This window comes from Phascolarctos cinereus, unplaced genomic scaffold (assembly GCF_003287225.1).
Source record: "Phascolarctos cinereus isolate Bilbo 61053 unplaced genomic scaffold, phaCin_HiC Scaffold_5;HRSCAF=322, whole genome shotgun sequence".
NCBI classification, from domain to species: domain Eukaryota; kingdom Metazoa; phylum Chordata; class Mammalia; order Diprotodontia; family Phascolarctidae; genus Phascolarctos; species Phascolarctos cinereus.
Genome location: NW_027555958.1, coordinates 40,844,192 through 40,863,842, shown reverse-complemented (window position 1 = coordinate 40,863,842; position 19,651 = coordinate 40,844,192). Strand labels below are relative to the sequence as shown.

General features: G+C 39.4%; 1 protein-coding gene across 2 annotated transcripts in view; it reads right to left on the bottom strand.

The window, feature by feature from the left end:
* Positions 1 to 19,651, bottom strand: part of SLFN11 (schlafen family member 11) — a 32,305-nt gene that overhangs the window by 9,305 nt on the left and 3,349 nt on the right. For both annotated transcript variants that reach the window (XM_021006073.2, XM_021006063.2), the window contains 3 exons: positions 8,008 to 9,110; positions 3,950 to 4,078; positions 344 to 1,070 (listed from right to left, as the gene is read on the bottom strand). In XM_021006073.2, the coding sequence (XP_020861732.1) occupies positions 344 to 1,070; positions 3,950 to 4,078; positions 8,008 to 9,073 (1,922 nt within the window). In that variant the 5' untranslated portion in view covers positions 9,074 to 9,110. The remainder of the gene's footprint in view (positions 1 to 343; positions 1,071 to 3,949; positions 4,079 to 8,007; positions 9,111 to 19,651) is intronic.

Here is a 19,651-nt window from a genome sequence, read left to right as displayed (position 1 = left end):
GCTACTTTTAACTCATCTATCTCCTTTCTCTTTCCTGTACTTCTCCATGAGTTTCAACATACCCAGAAAACAGACAACAGGAGGGATAAAGAAAGAGAAACCGGGAGAATGGACAATTTTAAATTAGAGAATCAGGCTCTGAACTACCACTGTCACTGCTTGATACAGATATATTTTTTTAAACCATAGGACATAGCCTCAGACCAAATACTTGACACTTACTAGCTATGTGACCCTGGGCAAGTCACTTAACCCCAATTGCTTAAAATTTTTTTTTAAATGTTTAAAAAAAATAAAACCATAGGACATCAGCTCAGGACAGAAAGTCCTGACATGAGCTCACCTCATGAAATTCCTCAGGGGTTGATTTTCACAGATGTAGAGGATCTCCTTTTTCTCACAGTTGAACACATTCCTGATTTTCTCTATGATCTTCATGGCTATAATTGTCTTCCCTGTTCCAGGGAAGCCATGGACAAACAATTTCGGAGTGTTGTGAAGGTTCTTTGAAACCACATTATACTGTTCAATTGTGAGTAGGTTTAGAACCTCATAGCCAAGCTGGTCACTTAAAAAGGACCGGAAGCTGAGCAGGACTATCACCAGGGACTGCAGCAGGTTTGTCATTTCTTTGTTCGTCACTTTGTAAGATGAAGGGTAAAGAATGGGCAGACCTGAGCTCCTGGAGACCTCTGCAACACTTCCAGAGTTCAAGATCACAACCTTGGGAATAATACACACTCTCGCAGTGTAACCACCGGTGTTCACCAACTTTTGCTTTAACATAAGGGCAGTATGGAGGGAATAGTCCTCTCCATCAGGAGATGGCTCCCTGAGGACTGTATACAGAACAGGGAAGCTATTACAGGCTATTAGAAGAGCATCACAAAGGACTCGCTGATTCTCCCGTAAGCCAATATCAACTGCCCAGCTTCTAGAAAATATCAGTATTCCTTGGGAACACTCTTCTTCGAACATTTGGTTACTCATTAACTCTCCCAGTCCTTCATGTTCTGAAAACAACTCCTGGCAGAGGGAATCTGGATTGTATTTTATCCCCTCTGATGGTACTAGACATGGAAACAATGAGAATGAGTTAGAGAACCTTAGTCAAGCATCTCAAGAGAAATATTGACATTTGAAGCTTTCTCCAGTACCTCCTTCCTCAGTGTGTACAGTGTCACAAACTGTATGAGTAGTATCACCTTTCCTTTCCATTGCTCTTTAGCTAACCATATATCTAGACACCTAGAAGGGACCATTGAGGCCATTTCATCCAATGCCCTCATTTTACAGATGAAGAAGTGAAGCCCAGAGAGATGATGGAATTTGCACAAGACCACCCAAGCAATAAGAAGAACAACTATCTGAACCTACAATTCCTAACACAGTATTCTCATGACTGCACCACTCTTGGCACTGCACGACCTCTAGCAATTGGAGAATGAGGTGGGGAGAGCACTCAGTGACCCCCTACTACCTGGAGTGGCCCATTCCACTTTCAGGCAATGGCTTGGGCTGCCATTTTAAATGATATCTGGGGAAAAGGTCCAAGTGTGTAAAGTTCTTTAAAAGTGAAAAGCTACAAGCTATACTGAGGTAGGACGGTGCAGTGGGAAGAGCCCTGGGGCTGGAATGGGATGAGTTGGGTCTGCATCCTAACTTAGCCAATGGTTGTGGGAAAACCATTTAGCCATTCTGGGTCTCAGTTTCTTCATCCTTAAAATAGTGGTGTGGTGGGAAGAAGAATAGAAGGAAATAAGTATTTATTAAGTGCCCACTACGTGGTAGGCATTGTGATAAGCACTTCACAAATAATATCTTACTTGATCTTCCCAACAACCCTGGAAGGTAGGTGCTATTATTAGCCCCATTTTATAGGATAAAATAACTGAGGGAGACAGAGGTTAAATTACTTGCCTAGGGCCACACAATTTGGGAGTATTTGAGGCCAGATTTTGACTCAAGTCTTCCCAGCTCCAGGTCTAGCAATCTATCCACTGCACCACCTAGTTGCCCATAGAGGCTTCTGTCTGCCTCAGTTTCTACATCTGTAAAATGGGGATAATATAACACTGCTTATCTTACAAGGTTGTTGTGAAGATGAAACAATATTTGTAAAATGCTTTGCAAATCTTAAAGTAATATATAAAGCCTAGTTATCATCATTATTATTGTTATTGCTATCAAGGACAATAATATTTCAGCAGACATTTTTGTGAAATCACACTCAAATAGGGATTCAAAATATACTTTCAACATATCCACGATTTCACAGGCATAAGTATATTCTCTTCATGCAAACAGAAAATAATTCCTCCATACATTAGTAGCCTCAACTTCTTGCACTATTCAAAAAAAAATTAGAACCTGGTTAATAAGTTTTTCCAAACTTAGCTAGGCTGGGCATTGGCTTATAGATGCCTAGTTGGCCATGAGACCCACACTCGAAGCTTTTCATTTGTGTTGGAACTACCAGAATGAGTGCTGGTTCATCCTTTCTTTGCCAGCCCAGGATTACCTTCATGCCAGGATTATCCATCAGAGTAGACTGTCTTGAGTAGAGGATAAAGGAATTATGATGGATGCCACTATTTCAACAAGAATATTTTTAAAATATCATAGAATATAATAGGAACATAGCAACAAATAAATTCTATTTAAATATACCTTTTTAAGGAACATATTCAACATATCCAACTTTTCTTCCCCGCACTATCTGTCAAAGTTGGTAACATGCTAGCATTTGAGAAGAATGCCAACTGAAACAGTGTCCAGGTTCTGATAAATTCATGAGATTTTCATAAGTTTATAGATTCTAAATCTATGAAAAATGTCCTCAAGGAGGACAATGCCTATAACCCTGGTGGGGAAAAAAACTGTAGGAGACAGAATAATGTTTTGGAAAGGACAATTGGTTTCCCTGCTAGCACAAATGCTCAGTAGTATATTGTGGCAATAGTAGGAAAGAACAATCCGCATACTTATGAATTAGGGTACTATTTACATTTCTAGTGAGAAGGCTATTCATTTGCTTGCTTTGAGCAAAATGTCTGTCTAGACCAGGGGTTATAACCCATTTTTGTGTGTCCTGGACCTCTTTGGCAGGCTGTTGACATCTAAGGAACCTTTTAAATTGCATCTAGACAGGAAGGAGGGACAGTGGATAGAGTTCTGGGCCTTGAGCCAGAAAGACCTGAGTTCAAATACGACCTCAGACACTCACTATCTGTGTGACCCCAGGCAAGTCACTTAAACTCTTCTGCCTTAGTTTCCTCATATGTAAAATGGGAACAGCACCTACCTGGCAGGGTTGTTATGAGGATCAAATGAGATAATAATTGTAAATCATTTGGCATATAGTAAGCGCTATATAAGCATTAGCTGTTAGGTATTATTATTAAATGCATAAAATAAAGCACATAGGATTGCAAAGGAAACCAATTATATTACATTGAAATAAAGATGTAAACTTTTGCCATTCAAATTCATAAAATCCCTGAAATCTATCCACTGACCCCTTAGGAGCCTGTGGGTCCCAAGGGAAGAATCTCTGGTCTAGAAAAAAAAAAGTACTCACTAGTAAACAAAAATATATTTGAATTTCCACAAATTAAGTTTGTCCTTAAGTTGCAATTTAACATCTTGCAATAGAGACTAGTCAGTAAGACTCTTAGGGGATGATAGCAACACTCAAGATAGCAAATTTCTTTTAAATAATTATGTCTCACAAGAGCAGTGTCAAGAGAAGCCTGATTCATTAATCTGGTGCTATTCAACCTTGTTTTGTGTGAGTAGCCATGTTTTATATAGCTATCACATATATCACATATGGTCAGAGTCGATGGGCCCAAGAAAAGTTCATTTCAGGACCATTTTTCTGAATGCCCTGAGCATCTTGATCCACTCCAGAAGGAGAATTTGAGGTCTTTAAGCTTGGGCCAGTTACCTGGGAACAAACGTTTCTGAAGTACTTCTTTATGTTCCAAGTCCTTCTTGCAATATACTGGTCTGCTGAGGGGAGGGCAATCGTCCAGGCTCAACTGAGAGTCAAAGTTTTCAGCCAGGTGTGAAAGATCTTAGCCAAGACAAAAAAAAAAAATAAGCGTTAGCCCTCTCTTGTCCCTTGCTCAATGAATAACAGAATATCAGGGTTGGAAGCCACCTTAGACCTAACACATCAGGAACAGGCATCCACCCCACAACATACCTTCCATGTGGTCAGTCAGCTTTTGCTGGAAGACCCCAAGTGAACAAGAATGTACTGCTGGGACAAGCCACCCAACTTCAGGATAGCTCTAGTTCTGAGGTTTTTCCTTAGGTCAAGCAGAAATTGGCCCAGTAGCTTCCACACATTTATCTGGCTCCTGCCCCCTTGAGCTGAGCAGAAGGAAGTCTGCTCATAAGCTCCCAGGGATTCAATTATCTATGCTGATTCACAAATCTACTTATCCAGCCCCAACCTCTCTGCTGCTGTCCAGTTTCACATCTGCTACTGCCTATTGGGTATTCAAACTGGATATCCTGAAGACATCTTAGACCCAACATATCCAAAACTGAACTTATTATTTTCCCCCCAAAACCATCTCCTCTTCCTAACTTTCACATTACTGTTGAGGGTGGGGCCGTCGCCAGTCATCTTGACTTTTGTCTTGCCACTGGGCTCCAGTGACTCTGGAGGAGAAAGTGAGGCTGATGACTTTGTGGAGCTCTGCCTCATTTAAATCCAATTCATGTGCAAGACAAGATATCACCTTATGTTGTCATTGGTCCTCTTTGAGAATGAAGGACAAATAATGTTGAGAGTACCACCACCCTCCTGGTCACTCAGGCTTACAATCTAAGTGTCACCCTTCATTCCTCATGATCTGTCTCTCTTTTTTTTTGTTTTGTTTTTTGGTTAGGCAATGGGGTTACGTGACTTGCCCAGGGTCACACAGCTAGTAAGTGTTATGTGCCTGAGACCAAATTTGAAATCAGGGCCTTCTGAATCTAGGGCTAGTACTCTATCCACTGTACCACCTAGCTGCCCCTCCTCATGATATCTTAACCCCATATTCAATCTGTTGCCAAGGCCTGTTGATTCAATCTTTGTAATATCTCTATTATATGCCCTCTTCTCTCCTCTGAGACTGCCACTACCCTGGTGCAGGCCCTCTTCACCTCATACCTGGACTATTGCAATAGACTGCTGGTGAATCAGCCTGCCTCAAGTCTCTCCCTACTCCACTCCATTCTTCACTCAGTTGCCAAAATTAACTTCCTGAAGTACATGTCTGACCAGGTCACCCTCCCTGTTCCCCCTATGCAGTAAACTAGTGGCTCCTTATCATCTCCAGGATTAAATATAAAAAGTCTGCTTAATGTTCAAAGCCCTCTACAACCTGGCACCCTCTCACCTTTCCAGTCTTCTTATACTTTATACTCTGCCATGTATTTTTTGATCCAGTGACGCTGGCTTCCTTGCTGTTTCTTGAACAAGAAAATTCTTCTCTACTCTGAGTATTTTCATTAGCTGTCCCCCATGCGTGTGTCTCTCCCCCTCCTTGTGGCTACCTCCTCGCTTCTTCAAATCCCACCTAAAACCCTGCCTCCTGCAGTAAGCCTTTCCTATGCCCCTTAATTCCAGTGCTTTTTTTCTGTTAATTATTCCAACTTAATTTTTGTTATAAGATTAAGCCTGAAGGTCTTGAGACCACCATGACAGCTTCCCCTTAAGGAAGGCTGTAAGCTTATAGAACATACTCAGAAAAATACCAACCATAACATTTTTGAACATTAGTACATCTGTGACCCCCAAATAATATTTGTCTACCACCAGCTTGTTTTTCTCTCTGATGACAAACTCCTAAAACAATATTTTGCCCTGACCCCTGATAGGCAACTTGGCGAGCTCCCAAGAGACCATCCAGAATCATAGTATAGGAACTCTCCCCTCAGAAGGGCACTTTGGAGCACATCCTCCCCTCCAGCAGGAGAAGCCCGCCCTGCTGAAGCACCCCCTTCCTGCTAAATGGACCCATGCCTCTGTGCTCCCCAACATAGCACTGCCCTTCCATGAATTATACTCTATGTTAGTGTGCATACCTGAGTTGTATGTGACTCCCCTTTTCCTCTTTCCCCTTCTCTCTCTTCCTCATTGCTTCCAACAAAGCTTTGCATTGAATTCACTCCCATTGTTTTACATGTAATTCTCAGCACCCAAACTCATTAAGGGGTTGTTTCCCCAACATCTCTGGCTGGCTCACAAGCCTTTCCTTAGATACAAACTGGATAGATGGACAAGGATTTAACTTATTGATGGCTGCACCTATACCGGGCAAGGAGGGCACTGTGAGCCGGGTTGTAGAAAGCAAGGATCAATAGTGGAACCCTACATCATCCCAGAAGGGGCTCCCTTATACTAAAGGATGGTCTCAAAACAATCCTGTATATTCTGGGTTTGTACGTAATTGTTTGCATGCTGTCTCACCCATTAGACTATTAATTCCTTGAGAGGGGGAGCTGCCTTTTGCCTTTTTTCATATCTTCAGAATTTAGCACAGTTCCTGGAACATGGTAGGCATTTAATAAATGTTTATTGACCAACTGACTGGCAAATTACATGGAAAGACATTGGTTTGAACCAATATGGTTTTTATTTCCTTTGTATACCAGCCAGAAACATTGTTTCCAAACAAATGAATCTATAGTAGGCTAGTAGGTGGTGCAGTGGATAGAGTTCTGGACTTGGAGACAAGATCTGAGTTCAAGTTCTGTCTCACATACCAGCTTGTGACCTTGGACAAGTTACTTAACATCTCTCAGACTCAGTTTTGTCATCTGTAAAATAGGGATAATAGTAGCACCTACTTCCAAGGGTGGTTGTGAGGATCAAATAAGAAAACATATGTAAAGGGCAAACCTTAAAAAGTTTTTGTAACTGCCAGCTATTATTATTATTATTACCTACCTGCTAACTGGATCAACCTTTATTTCTCTCCTTGCTCTTTCTTCAGCTCTGCCAAAAGACATTCCACTAATGAACACCTTACTATAATTGGGCTCCTCTCATAGGATTTCTGGATGTCTTAACTGAGAAATGGAATTGTATCTGAACCATTTATATTTTGGTCCTAAAGTTTCAGTCACTATCTTGAGATCTTTAAGCCCATCTCATGTTGATTATTTACTTAATAAAGGAAGCTATTTTGTTCTTTCAGTTTATAATACTTAAATTCATCGCTAAATTTATTAAAATCCAAATGTCAGAGGGGTTAGCTAGGTGGCACAGTTTATGGAGCACTGGGTGTGGAGTCAGGAGGACCTGAGTTCAAATCTGGCCTCAGACACTTATTAGCTGTATGATCCTGAGCAAGTCATTTAATCCCATTTGCCTCAATTAAAAAAAATCCAAACATCAGAAACCAGAAAGCATGGATGACCAGTACTCTGACCACAGTCGTCCTGTTTACAATGACCCTGCTCTGAGTGTGAACTAAGACATAAAATCTGATTTCTGAAACTTGACTCCTCATGGAGAATCCCAACTTCGGGAGAAATTTATAAAAATAACCTCCACCCAAGTTCAAGGTTGCTCTCAGTTCTAAAAAAAAATAGAGTACAAGCTGGAACCCCCATACTACAAGCCCTCAGGATAGACATTTGTAAATGCTCTCTGAGGCAGCTGGGTGGCATATTTAGAGGTCAGATTTGGAGTAAGACCCGACTTCAAATCCTGTCTCATACATTTACTTAGCACTCATTTAATCATTCCCTGCCTCAATTTCCTATAAGTTGGGGATAATAGCAGCATCTACCTCATTTGGTTATTGTAGGACTCAAATAAGATGATATTTGTAAAGTGCTTTGTAAACCTTAAAGTTATATGTAAAGATTAGTTATTATCAATTTTACTATTACTGTTCATAGCCCAAGTACAAAAGATTGAAAGAGCCAGTGGAGGACCATAGGGATAATATGAAAAGGCAGTGAATAGAAGGAAGCAATTCTTTTCTTTTTTCTTACCTGAGTCAGCACCCAACATCATGTCCATCCATTCCTCAGTCGATAATCTGTTTATATGTCCATCCTTCACAATCCATGAAATGGGCTCTTCTGAGAATACCACGCAACAAAAAGGTTCCACTCTGACCACAGAGACATAACCATAGAATTCTCCCTTGTCATATACTTCCATAAATTTGATTGTGTAGCTTATCGAACACCTGTGGCTGCAGAAGTGGACAAGGGGCAAGCTGTCTACCTTTTGCTTTATTACTTTCTTCAACAAGCCTGGGTTCACTTTTTCCTTCGAGCCTCCCTTAACTTTCCGACTGCTATCTTCCACACCAATAAAGAGGTATCCTCCTTCTGTGTTGGCAAATGCTGAAACGTACTTCGGTATTATGCCTTTTACATAGTCAACAATTTTGTCTGTTGAGAAATTTTTAAATTCTACTAAAATCGATTCAGAAAATGGTAGCACTTCGTCTCTCTCAAGGCGGTCTCTTTGGAATACTTGGACAACAAGGTCACTCTCCTCGATGTTGCATTTGCTAGTCTTTAATACTTTTTTAAGCGGTGGACTTTCTACTCTGGTCGCACCTCTTTCTTTTTTTTTATTTTTCAGAAAGTTGACGACCGCACTTGGGCTCATCCTTAAAGTACTAGTGCCGCTCCTTTCCCACAGAAACATACTCTGACTACAAATACGGGGTATGGTAGAGCTATTCTCAGGGGAAACTCCATTGCTCCAAGATTTAACGAAAATGAAATAATATCCGTTTTGTGACAGTGTTGCAAAATAGGTATGAAAATGGAAAGGATCGATAAAGTTCCTTAAGGAGTTTTCTAAATCCTGTCCCATCTCCATGTTCTCCCAAGTATCCCATTTGTTGGCCATTTCCATGTAGATCACTCCTCCTCCGGAGTTCAACAAAGAACATGCAGCAATGGCGATTTTTTCTCTTTCTTGCTCCTGAGACTTTGTCAACGGTTTCCTGTTTTTTTCACCAAGGGTCACTTTTCCTACATTAATAACCAAGTCCGAATATGATGGTTCCACACGTAAATGATGAGCAAGTGGATCCATGTTCTTTCTCTAGGAGAAACAATTAAATTGCAGTCACCTGTTGAAAAGAAAGTATACAGATTACACAGTGAATACAGTGATTATCTGACCTAGGGTCTCTTTCCCTGAGGAGACAGGGCACATATCTGTTCTCTGCTCTTTCTTACAATGTAAGTGTCTTGCCAAAGAGTCCTATTCCCTGCTTCTCTGTTTCACTCCTTTCCAGACCAAAAGCAGTCAGACAATCGATAAGCATTTATTAAGCGCTTAAAATAAGCCAGGAACAGCACTTAACAATGAGGCAACAAAGAAAAGCAAAAACAATGCCTGGCCTCAGGGAGCTCACAGTCTGATCAGGGAGACAACATGCATACAACTATGTACAAAAGAAGATGTATACAGGGTAAATTGGAGATCATCTCAGAGTGAAGACACTAAGATTGAGAAGGACTGGGAAAGGCTTCTTTTTTAATATAATATTTATTTTCCCCCCATTACATGTTAAAACAATTTTTTGACATTTCCTTTTTTTTAAAGTTTTGAGTTCCAAATTCTATCCCTCCCTCCCTCTCTTCCTTCCCTCTCCCCAGATGGTAAGCAATCTGATATAGGTTATACATGTGCAATCATGTAAAACATTTCCATATTGGTCATTTTGTATAAGAAAAGGAAAAAAGGAAAGAAAGAAAGAAAGAAAGAAAGAAAGAAAGAAAGAAAGAAAGAAAGAAAGAAAGAAAGAAAGAAAGAAAGAAAGAAAGAAAGAAAGAAAGAAAGAAAGAAAGAAAAAAAGAAAGAAAGAAAGAAAGAAAAGGAAAAAAGGAAGGAAAGAAGGGAAAAGTAGCATGTTTTAGTTTATATTCAGACAATATCAGCTCTTTCTTTGGAAGTGAGTAAGATAGACGAAGTTTCCTCAGTACTAAAACTCATAAATTCCCTTTGTACCCCCAAAGCAATAAAACTTGATGAATCTGCAAACATTTGCTGTGCATTAAGCAAGAGCTAACCTGTGTTCCAATTCCTCTAGCAAGGTAAAAATTGCGAAAGACTGCTAGCTTAACCGCCAGGGGCTTCCTGCTTATCTGTCTCTAGGCAGAACTTCTAAACCGTTATTGAAAGTCTTCCTGAGCCTTTGTCTCTAGGCAAATATTTCCAAATAAGGATATTATTGTACTAAGAGTCTTAGAAAGCCACGTTTAGATTGCGCACCCTGAAACCCAGCCAATGGGAAGAAGGGTTCAGGAATGGGGAGGGGGTATTGCGTTAGGACTATAAGACTTTGTTCCCCACTAACAGACTTTGCACTCCCTGGCTGTTTCTACTTGTGCAACGAGGGCTGTGCCCTTTCTCATGAGAAAGAATAAAACCTTTTCTGATCTCTGACTCAGCCTCTGAACTTTTAATTCTGGTGTGGCCGTTGTCGCACACAGAACTGGATAGCATGCTGCATCATGAGTCCTTTAGGATTATCTTGGATCATTGTATTGCTGAGAATAATTAAGTCATTCACAGTTTATCATCATATAATATTGTTACTGTGTACAATGTTCTCCTGGTTCTGCTCATTTCACTTTGTATCAGTTCATGTAAATCTTTCCAGGTTTTTCTGAAATCATCCTGCTTTTCATTTTTATAGCACAATAACATTTCATCATAATCATACACCACAACTTGTTCAGCCATGCCCCGATTGATGGGAATTCCCTCAATTTCCAATTTCTAACCACCACAAAAAGAGCTGCAATAAATATTTTTGTACATGCAAGTCCTTCTCTCTCCCCCCACCCTTTTTTGATGTCTTTGGGATATAGGCCTAATAGTGGTATTTGCTGGATCAAAGGGTATGCACAGTTTTATAAACCTTTGGGTGTAGTTCTCAATTTCTCTGCAGAATGGTTGGATCAGTTCGCAACCCCACCAACATTGCATTAGCGTCCCAGTTTTTCCATATTCCCTCCAACATTTATCATTTTCCTTTTTTGTCATATTAGTCAATTTGATAGGTGTGAGGTGGTACCTTGGAGTTGTTTTAATTTGCATTTCTCTAATCAATAGTGATTTAGAGTATTTTTTAATGTGACTATTAATAGCTTTGATTTGTTTGTCTGAAATCTACCTGTTCATATCCTTTGACAATTTATCCATTGGGAAATGACTTGTATTTTTATAAATTTGACTCAGTTCTCTATATATTTGAGAAATGAGGCCTTTATCAGAGATACTTGCTGCAAAAATTTTTTGAGAAAGACTTCTTGAAGAAGTGGGACTTCAGTTGAGATTTAAAGGAAGCCAGAGAAACCAGGAGGAAGAGATGAAGTGGGAAAGCATTCCAGGAATGGGGGACATCCAGTGAAGATATCTGGAGTCAGGAGATGAAGTGTCTTGTTTGAAGAATGGCAAGGTCAGTTAACTGGATTGTAGAGTTTGTGATGAGGAGGAAGGTATAAGAAGAATAGAAAGGTAGGAGAGGACTACTAGGTTGTGAAAGGCTTTAAACACCAAACTGAGGACTTTAGATTTGATCCTGGAGGTGATAGGGAGCCAAAGGAATTTGTTGAATGGAAGACTGGGGTAAGGGAGATGACATGGTCAGATCTTCACTTTAGGCAGATCACTGACAGCTGAATGGAGGATGGATTGCAGCAGAAAGGAGACTAATTGGCAGGCTATTGTCATAGTCCACTGGGCATGAGATGATGAGGGATTGTCCCAGGATGGTGGTAGCATCAAGGAAGAAAAGGAAGTAGAGAAGAGAGATGTTACCAAGATAGGACTGACGGGACTTGGTAACAGGTCAAATATGGGTGGTGAAAGTGGAAGAGGGTAAGAGTTGAGGATGACACCTAGGTTGCAAGCTTGGGTGACCTGGAGTATAGTGAAGGGGTGAAGATATTGGGGAAAAGATAATTAATTGAATTTTGTACATGTTGAGTTTTAAATGTCTATAAGACATCCAGCTGAAGATGTCTGAAAGACAGTTGGAGATGCAAGCTTAGAGGTCAACAGGAGGTCAGCAGAGACAAGTAGATCTGAGAATCATAAACATAGAGGTGACAAATTGAATCCATAGAAGCTGATGAGATTATCAAGTAAAAGAGCATAGAAAAAGATCATAAAAAAGGGAAAAGGACCCACATGTACAAAAATATTTGTAGCAGCTCTTTTTGTGGTGGCAAAGAATTGGAAATGGAGGGGATGCCCATCAGTTGGGGAATGGCTGAACAAGTTGTGGTATATGAATATAATGGAATACTATTGTGCTATAAGAAATAATGAGCAGGTGAATTTCAGAAAAACCTGGAAAGACATAAATGAACTGATGCTGAGTGAAATGAGCAGAACCAGGAGAACATTATACAGCAACAGCAACATTGTATAATGATTAACTATGATAAGCTTAGCTCTTCTCAGCCATACAATGACGTAAGACAATTCCAAAAGACCTGGGATGGAAAATGCTAACCACATCCAGAGAAAGAACTATGGAGCCTGAATGCAGATTGAAGCATACTATTTTCACTTTTTTTTTCTTTGTCATGGTTTTTCCCTTTTATTCTGAATTTTCTTTCATAACATGACTAATGTGGAAATATGTTTACTATGATTGTATACGTATAACCTGTATCAGATTGCTTGCTGTCTTGGGGGAGGGAAGAGACAAAGGGAGAAAAATTTGGAACTCAAAATCTTACAAAATAAATGTTGAAAACTATGTTTATATGCAATTGGGAAAAAATAAAATATTATTAAGTGCAAAAAAAAAGGAAAAAAAGAGCATAGAGGAAAAGAAAAGTGAGCCCAAGACAGAGATCTTGGGGACACCATCAAAGATTTAGCAAAGGAGACTGAAAAGGATCAGTAAGATAGGTAGGAGAACTAAGAGAGAGTAGTGTCCCAAAAACCTAGAGAGAAGAGAGTATCATGGAGGAGAGGGTGATCAACAGTGTCAAAGGCCACAAAGATGTGAAGAAGGATGAAGATAGGAAAAAATGTCTTTAGATTTGGCAGTTAAGAGATTACTAGTAAATTTAAAGAGGGCAATTTTGGTTGAATTTTGAGATCCAAAGCCAAATTGTAGAGTTAAGAAGAAAGGATGTAGAGCCATTGATTATAGAAGGCCTTCTCAAAGTGGTTTAGCCATAAAAGGGAGAAGAGATATAACTAATGATGAACAGATCAGGTGAGGATGTGGTAGCAAAGGCATGTTTGCAGGCAGTAGGAAAGAAGTGAGTAGACAAAAAGAGATTGAAGATGAGTGAGAGAGTGGGGATGATAGAAAGAGTAATCTTCTGGAGAAGAAAGATGGAATAGGATCGCTTGTACATGGAAAGAGCTTTGCCTTCGCAAGGAGAAAGTGTATCTTGCCCTATGAGCCAGGGGTGAAGGAGAAGATAGTTGCAGAAGGCATCTGGAGATATGAGATTAGGAGGAAGGGAGAAAAGGGAACATTCAAAGAATGTCTTCAATTTTTTCAGTGGAATATGAGACAAGGTTCTCATCTGAGAAGGTGGGCAGAGGAAGAGCTGTGGGAGGTTTGATGCGTGTTGAAAAGGTTTGGAAGAGCCAGTACAAAGAATGACTTGATAAGGGAAATATGAAAAGATTGCCTAGCAGTAATGAGAACCCAAATATGGTTATGTAACATAAATTTCTAGTAGACCCGGTCAGAACACTTCTGTGATTTTTTTTCCACCTTCATTAAGCAGTGGATGGTCGAAATGATCCAAGGCCTAAGACTTGTCAGGGCATAATCAACAATATGAGAAGAGAGCAAAGAACTCGAGAGAAGAGGACTGTATTGAGTTGAACTGGTTCACCAAGAAGTCAAAATGGGGAAGCGAGGCGAGCATAGCTAGGGTGATGGCCAAGAAAAGAACTGAGAGTCAAAGGTCTGGAGGTCACTGAGTGGATGAAGAGCAGGGTCTGGTGTGCAAGGCTGAGTGAGAAGAGGAACGGACAAGAGATTGTGATCAGATAAGGGCATGTCAGAGTTCATGAACATGAAAATAATTTGTGGGTGATGGCAAGATCACAAGGGAGACAATTTTTGTGTGTGACTGAGGTGGGATGGAGGAGTTGTGAGATATGATTCATTAGGCCCCTTCTATTCCAGTCAGTATTAATCAGTTTGCTATTTTACATAAATCACATAGGGATAATTAGCTAAGATAAGATCTTATAGTAGGTCTTCATAATAGGCCTCAGACTCTTTTTTGTAAGTTTTAAATTTATTTTAAACTTAAATACAAGATAAGAAAAGAAAAAAAATTGTCATGTACATAGCAGAACATAAGAGAGAATTCAATATAAAACAATAAATTTCCATTTCAGGAAAACCTATGTAATAAATATGGCAAATTGTTTTCAAAGCCGCCCAACTTTTCTTTGCTTCTTTGTCGGTTTTCTTTTGTTCTCTGCTGTGTACCTTTTACTTTATTTTTTTCCCTCTGTTTCCCCCTCCCCAAAGAAGGCTACAATTAAGCATACACACACATATACATATAAATACACACACACATATATACACATGTATACACATATACATAGATATCTATAAACATACACATATTTACACTCATACACACACATGTAAGACTGTACTATGCTTATTTCCTCCTATTATCTGTTTCTGAAAGTAGATAGCATCTTCCTTCATATGTCCCAGTCTTTCTAAATCATGTTTTCCTAAATCAACCAGTTCATCATTTCCTCCATCACAGCAATATTCCAACCCAGTCACATCCTATCTGAGAGATTATCTATGAAAGTTTATTTCTCAATTTTCTGCGTTCCTTCTATTCTTGGATGCATAGGTTTTATTTACATGAAAATTTTATTTTAATTTAAGATAATAAAAATTATCCATTTTACACTACAACAATACTCTCACCTAATAACGTAATTTGAGGTCCGATACTATTGAATCTGCATCCATTATGCCTTTTTTCCCTTGGTTTCTTCAAAGTTCCTGACCTTTTGTTCTTCCAAATGAACTTTGTTATTATTTTTTTCTAACTCAGTAAGATAATTTTTAGTAATTTAATTGGGATGACATTACAGAAATAAATTAATTAGGTGAAATTGTCATTTTTTAATTTAGACCTCAAATTTTGATAAAATGTTCACTACTTGTTTACCAGTTATGAGGCTCACTTGAACAACTACAAGAATGCTGACAAAGATATCTCCATCCTGTTTTACTCAGATTCCATGTCCAAACCCAGCCTGGGCAGGATGCCTTGATTCTTTGGAAAATTCCTCAAATTATTTTTGTACTTCTGCACCACTGTGTCTTGCCCAACATGAGCAGGTGACCATCTTATGACCACATAGTCAGTGGAAATGCCCTATGCTTCACCCAACTCTCCCCTGCTGATATACCATTTTTTGACTGATATATAATTTTTGGCCCTCCAGAGCCAGGTCTCTCAGCCAATGAGATTCTGCATTTTATGATGTCTCTTTTGCATATTTGGGCATCAAACCCTATAAAAACAAGGTCCTGGGGACCATGGGCATCTTAGGTCATGAGGAAGACCTGAGGTCCACTTCACTAGAGGGGGCCATGGACCCTTCAATGAAGTGTCATTGTCTCAGAGCTCTGCCTCAGCTTCTTTTCTCATAGGTTGGACAATTTTAAACTCCACAGAGTAGATCATGTGAAACAAGTAAGCTGAGATTAAAGTGCTTGAGGGAGTTATCAATATGTATGTTGAAGTCCCCTAGGGCAGGAATTGGAGATGAGAGAAACACTATGAGCCAGGCATGGAATTCATCGAGTAAAGGAGAGTGTCTTGGAGGTCAGTAGACAACAGCCAGCTGAATTTGGATTGTGGTGTAGATATGGAATGAGTGAGCCTCAAAGGAAGAGAGGATAACGAGTGATGATGATAGGGGGAGAACTTGAAAATGGCAATGATGAGGAAGTATTACAAATCCTCTGCCTCAACCAGTGAGTCCAGGGGAAGGAATAAAAATGCAACCAATGCTGAAGGCTGGCCAAGTATCAGTGTGAGTCAAGAGTGGAAAAGAAAAAGATTTAAGATGAAAGCAAGTTTGCTACCTGTGGAACAGGAAGTCCAGAGGCATGGAGGAAGGGAAGCGTAGCCTTAGTGAGGGACATGGTGTCTGTGTATGCGTGTGTTGCTGTAGGGGTGGTAGTGAGGGGAATGGGAATAAGGAATTAGAATGGAGAACGGGGTTTCAATAGTGGCTGCTGGAATTCAGAATAATTGAGATGGAGGGGGGTGGGGTTTGTTCATCTTTGAGGAGTGAGTTAAGGTAGGTAAACAACATCCCTAGGGGTTAGAGTCCTCTCAGGTTTCTTACGGAGTTCAGGTGAAGAGACAAGTAGGAGAAACTGAAGAAATGGTGTTACTTCCCTATCTCTGCATTTAGGAAGCCAGACAGAAGACCTGGCTGGCATGATGGAATGAAATTCCAGCAGACTGGAGCTCAGGAGAATCGCAAATAGTAAAAGACAACCACTAGTAAACAAAATTGAGAAAATAACTTCAGATTTCTGCTGTCAATCCAGAAACTTATTTAGAACCGTCTTAGATAAATGAGATGTGGTTTGCCATTGTGGAAATTATGTTGCCTTTCCCCAAATGGTTATGTTATTTCCTTGTATAATGATTATATACTATACTTTGCTATAGAGTTTCTCAATCTCAAATGAAGACTCCAGTTATTTAGTTCCTGGGGCAAATTTACAGTAGTCATCTGTCTGAACTCTAACTCAAAGCTTTACAATAGACATTGTTTTATCTAATATTGCCTCAGGCAACAGAACTATCTTCTCTCCTTTTAGTTTCTTTAAAAGTCTTGAGCACATGCCACATAGCCTTGGTCAATTACTTACATGTAGCTTGTCAACCAGGTCTAGAAAATTTTGTATACTCATAATTTGTCCCAATCCTGATCAAACACCCCAAAACGATAATTTGAAATACATAAGCCAACGCCCTATGAATTATGGGAAAGAGATGAACAGCGTAAGTTCCAAAAACAGGAATTAGGCCAGTTTAGCTGGAACATAAAATACCTAAAGCACAAGTCATTGGAATTTAGGTTGGAAAGGTAGGCTGAAGTCACATCATTCTGGGCTTCATATATTGAAGAGTTTGTATTTTATCCCAATGGTATCAGGGGAGTGACATGGTCAATATCGTTCTTTGGAAAGATCCAAAGAGAATGGATTAAAAAGGGGAGGGGCAGCTAGGTGGCACAGTGGATAGAGCACTGGCCTTGGAATCAGGAGGACCTGAATTCAAATTTGGCCTCAGACACATAACACTCACTAGCTGTGTAATCCTGGGCAAGTCACTTAACCCCAATTGCCTCACCAAAATAAAAAGAGAGAGAGAAAGGGGAAAGATTGGAAGCCAGGAGTTCAGTTAGGAGTCTGTTGCAATAGTTCAGCTGCTTGGCCTATCCCCCTTATAAAGGCTGAAGTAAATAATTGAGAAAGAACTGATGTTGTCTGAATACAGACTGAAACATACTATTTTTCATTCCTTCTTTATCTCTTTCTTATTCAAGTCTTCGGGCACAAAATGACTAATACGGAAATGTTTTACGTGATTGCACATTCTGTAGTTGGCTTCTTGCTTTTTTTTTTACTGAAATTTGAATTTACTGAATTTGAATCCTTCAGAAGGCACTCCTCATAAGTTTGGTTGTTGTTTTTTTTTTAACCCTGCTCCATTTTTTTTTTGTTGTTTTCACTAGATCTGTCATGCTTGATCAACTTCCTTATTCTCACTTACACAATCTTTCTAATTAAAAAAAATAAAAAAGATATCTAGTTTCCTCAACTAGGCACCTGTTGATTGGGAAATAGCTAAAAAAAAATTAAATCATCTATAAGTCTAGTTCTTATTCTGACAATTAACTGTGACAAATCCAAAGACTTCTGAGACTGACATTCTTGTTTTCTTTCTATTATAAAAAGCTTCACTCTTCCTGAGAACAAGCAATCCATTCAGGACCCTTTTGCTTCTAAGTGTATTCTGTGTTTCTCTGTATTTATCTCATCAGTAGAACTGAATTGGCACAAGACCAGTAACAACAAAAGAGTAATGTTTCCTATTTCCCTCGCCCCGCCTCCAAACTCTCTGTCTGGAAGTTCCGCCCTTTAGCTTCAGATTTTAGACAGTAATAAAAACCAACCCATCTTTTTTTTTTTTAGCAACTGTGAAGTCTCTGAGAAATGTCAAATGGCTAAGCATTACTAGCATTGCTAGTAACCTGAATGTTATACCAACTTAGTCTTTACCCTAGTTATTTTTTCATATTTAATGCCTGCCTTTAAACATTGAAGGTAAGGAGCCCACTGAGATAGAGTGCGAAAACAAGCTACTGAGTCAGACAATGTAAACAGTGTGAGATCTCTCAGATGGACTGAGTGTAACAGTTTTGTAGACTGTTACAAACTCAAGGTTGGTTACGTTAGCCTGAACACGCCCAAGTTTCAAGTTCCTAGAAAACACATGATCTGTACTGTTACATTAGTATTAGGTAATGGCTAAGGCTAAATAAGGATAAAATAGCTAGGATTGGTAGTATTATAATGAGATTCCTTGTTTCTGGGGTAGATTTTCGCGTTTTAGATTGTAAGGCTGAAATGCCTGTCCAATGGGAATTTACAGCCAGTGGGGGTGGGTATCTCTGGGTTAGGACTATATAACCTTTGTTCTGACCTTTGTGCCTTGCCTCGCTTCGCTCGGACTGCCGGACGAAGCAGACACCCGCTTCTCGCCAGAAGGCAATAAATCTTTCACTTTATACCTAGAAAATCTCCCAGTGTTATTTTTGGGTAACTGTAGCACACACTATTGTCTGCATACTTGCTACAATTTCACCATGAGTTGTGCCTTCTATCCCCAAAATAGTAACCTCTCTTCAAAATACCTGTAATTTGAATGCAAAAAGAAAATTCAGATCATCTACCTAACTTTCCACACAGACTGATACAAAAATAAAAGCTCCTTAGGGCTAGGGACTATTTTCATTTTTGTCTTTGGACCTCTTGTACCTAGCAAAGTGTCTAGCATATAGAAAATTGCTAATAAATGACTGTTGTATTGAATTGAAATAGGCATAGTTTAGAAGTCTTTTTCAAAGGATTTGAATTATCCATGACCGTTGTGGACGCATGCCCTCTTCCTCCTAACCTTTCTGTCTATTACAAACTCTTATTTCTAGGACAAAGTGATGTATGCATTTTTTTTTAAAGCACAAAACTCTTCCTTCCAGAAAGCAAGTCATCTATAGGGAAATAAAAAACAAAAACAAAAACAAAACCGAGAGCTGCTACAGCTATTTTTAGTTTGGCTTCATTTTGTGTCTGAATAATAAAGCAGACTGTTAAATTTGTGTCAGTATAATGCAAATGATGAGCGTCTCCTAGAGTGACTTTGAACTGATAAGTTCCGAAAATTCACACACAACCTTCTAGGACTATAAAGTCCTAGCCTTGTCATTGGCTGTTCAGTCTTAGGCAAGTCATGTGACATTTCTCTGAGCCTCAGTTATCTTTTTGTAAAATAAAGAAGTTGGAGTAGATGATCTCAGATTGAATGGAATGCTGAAATAGCG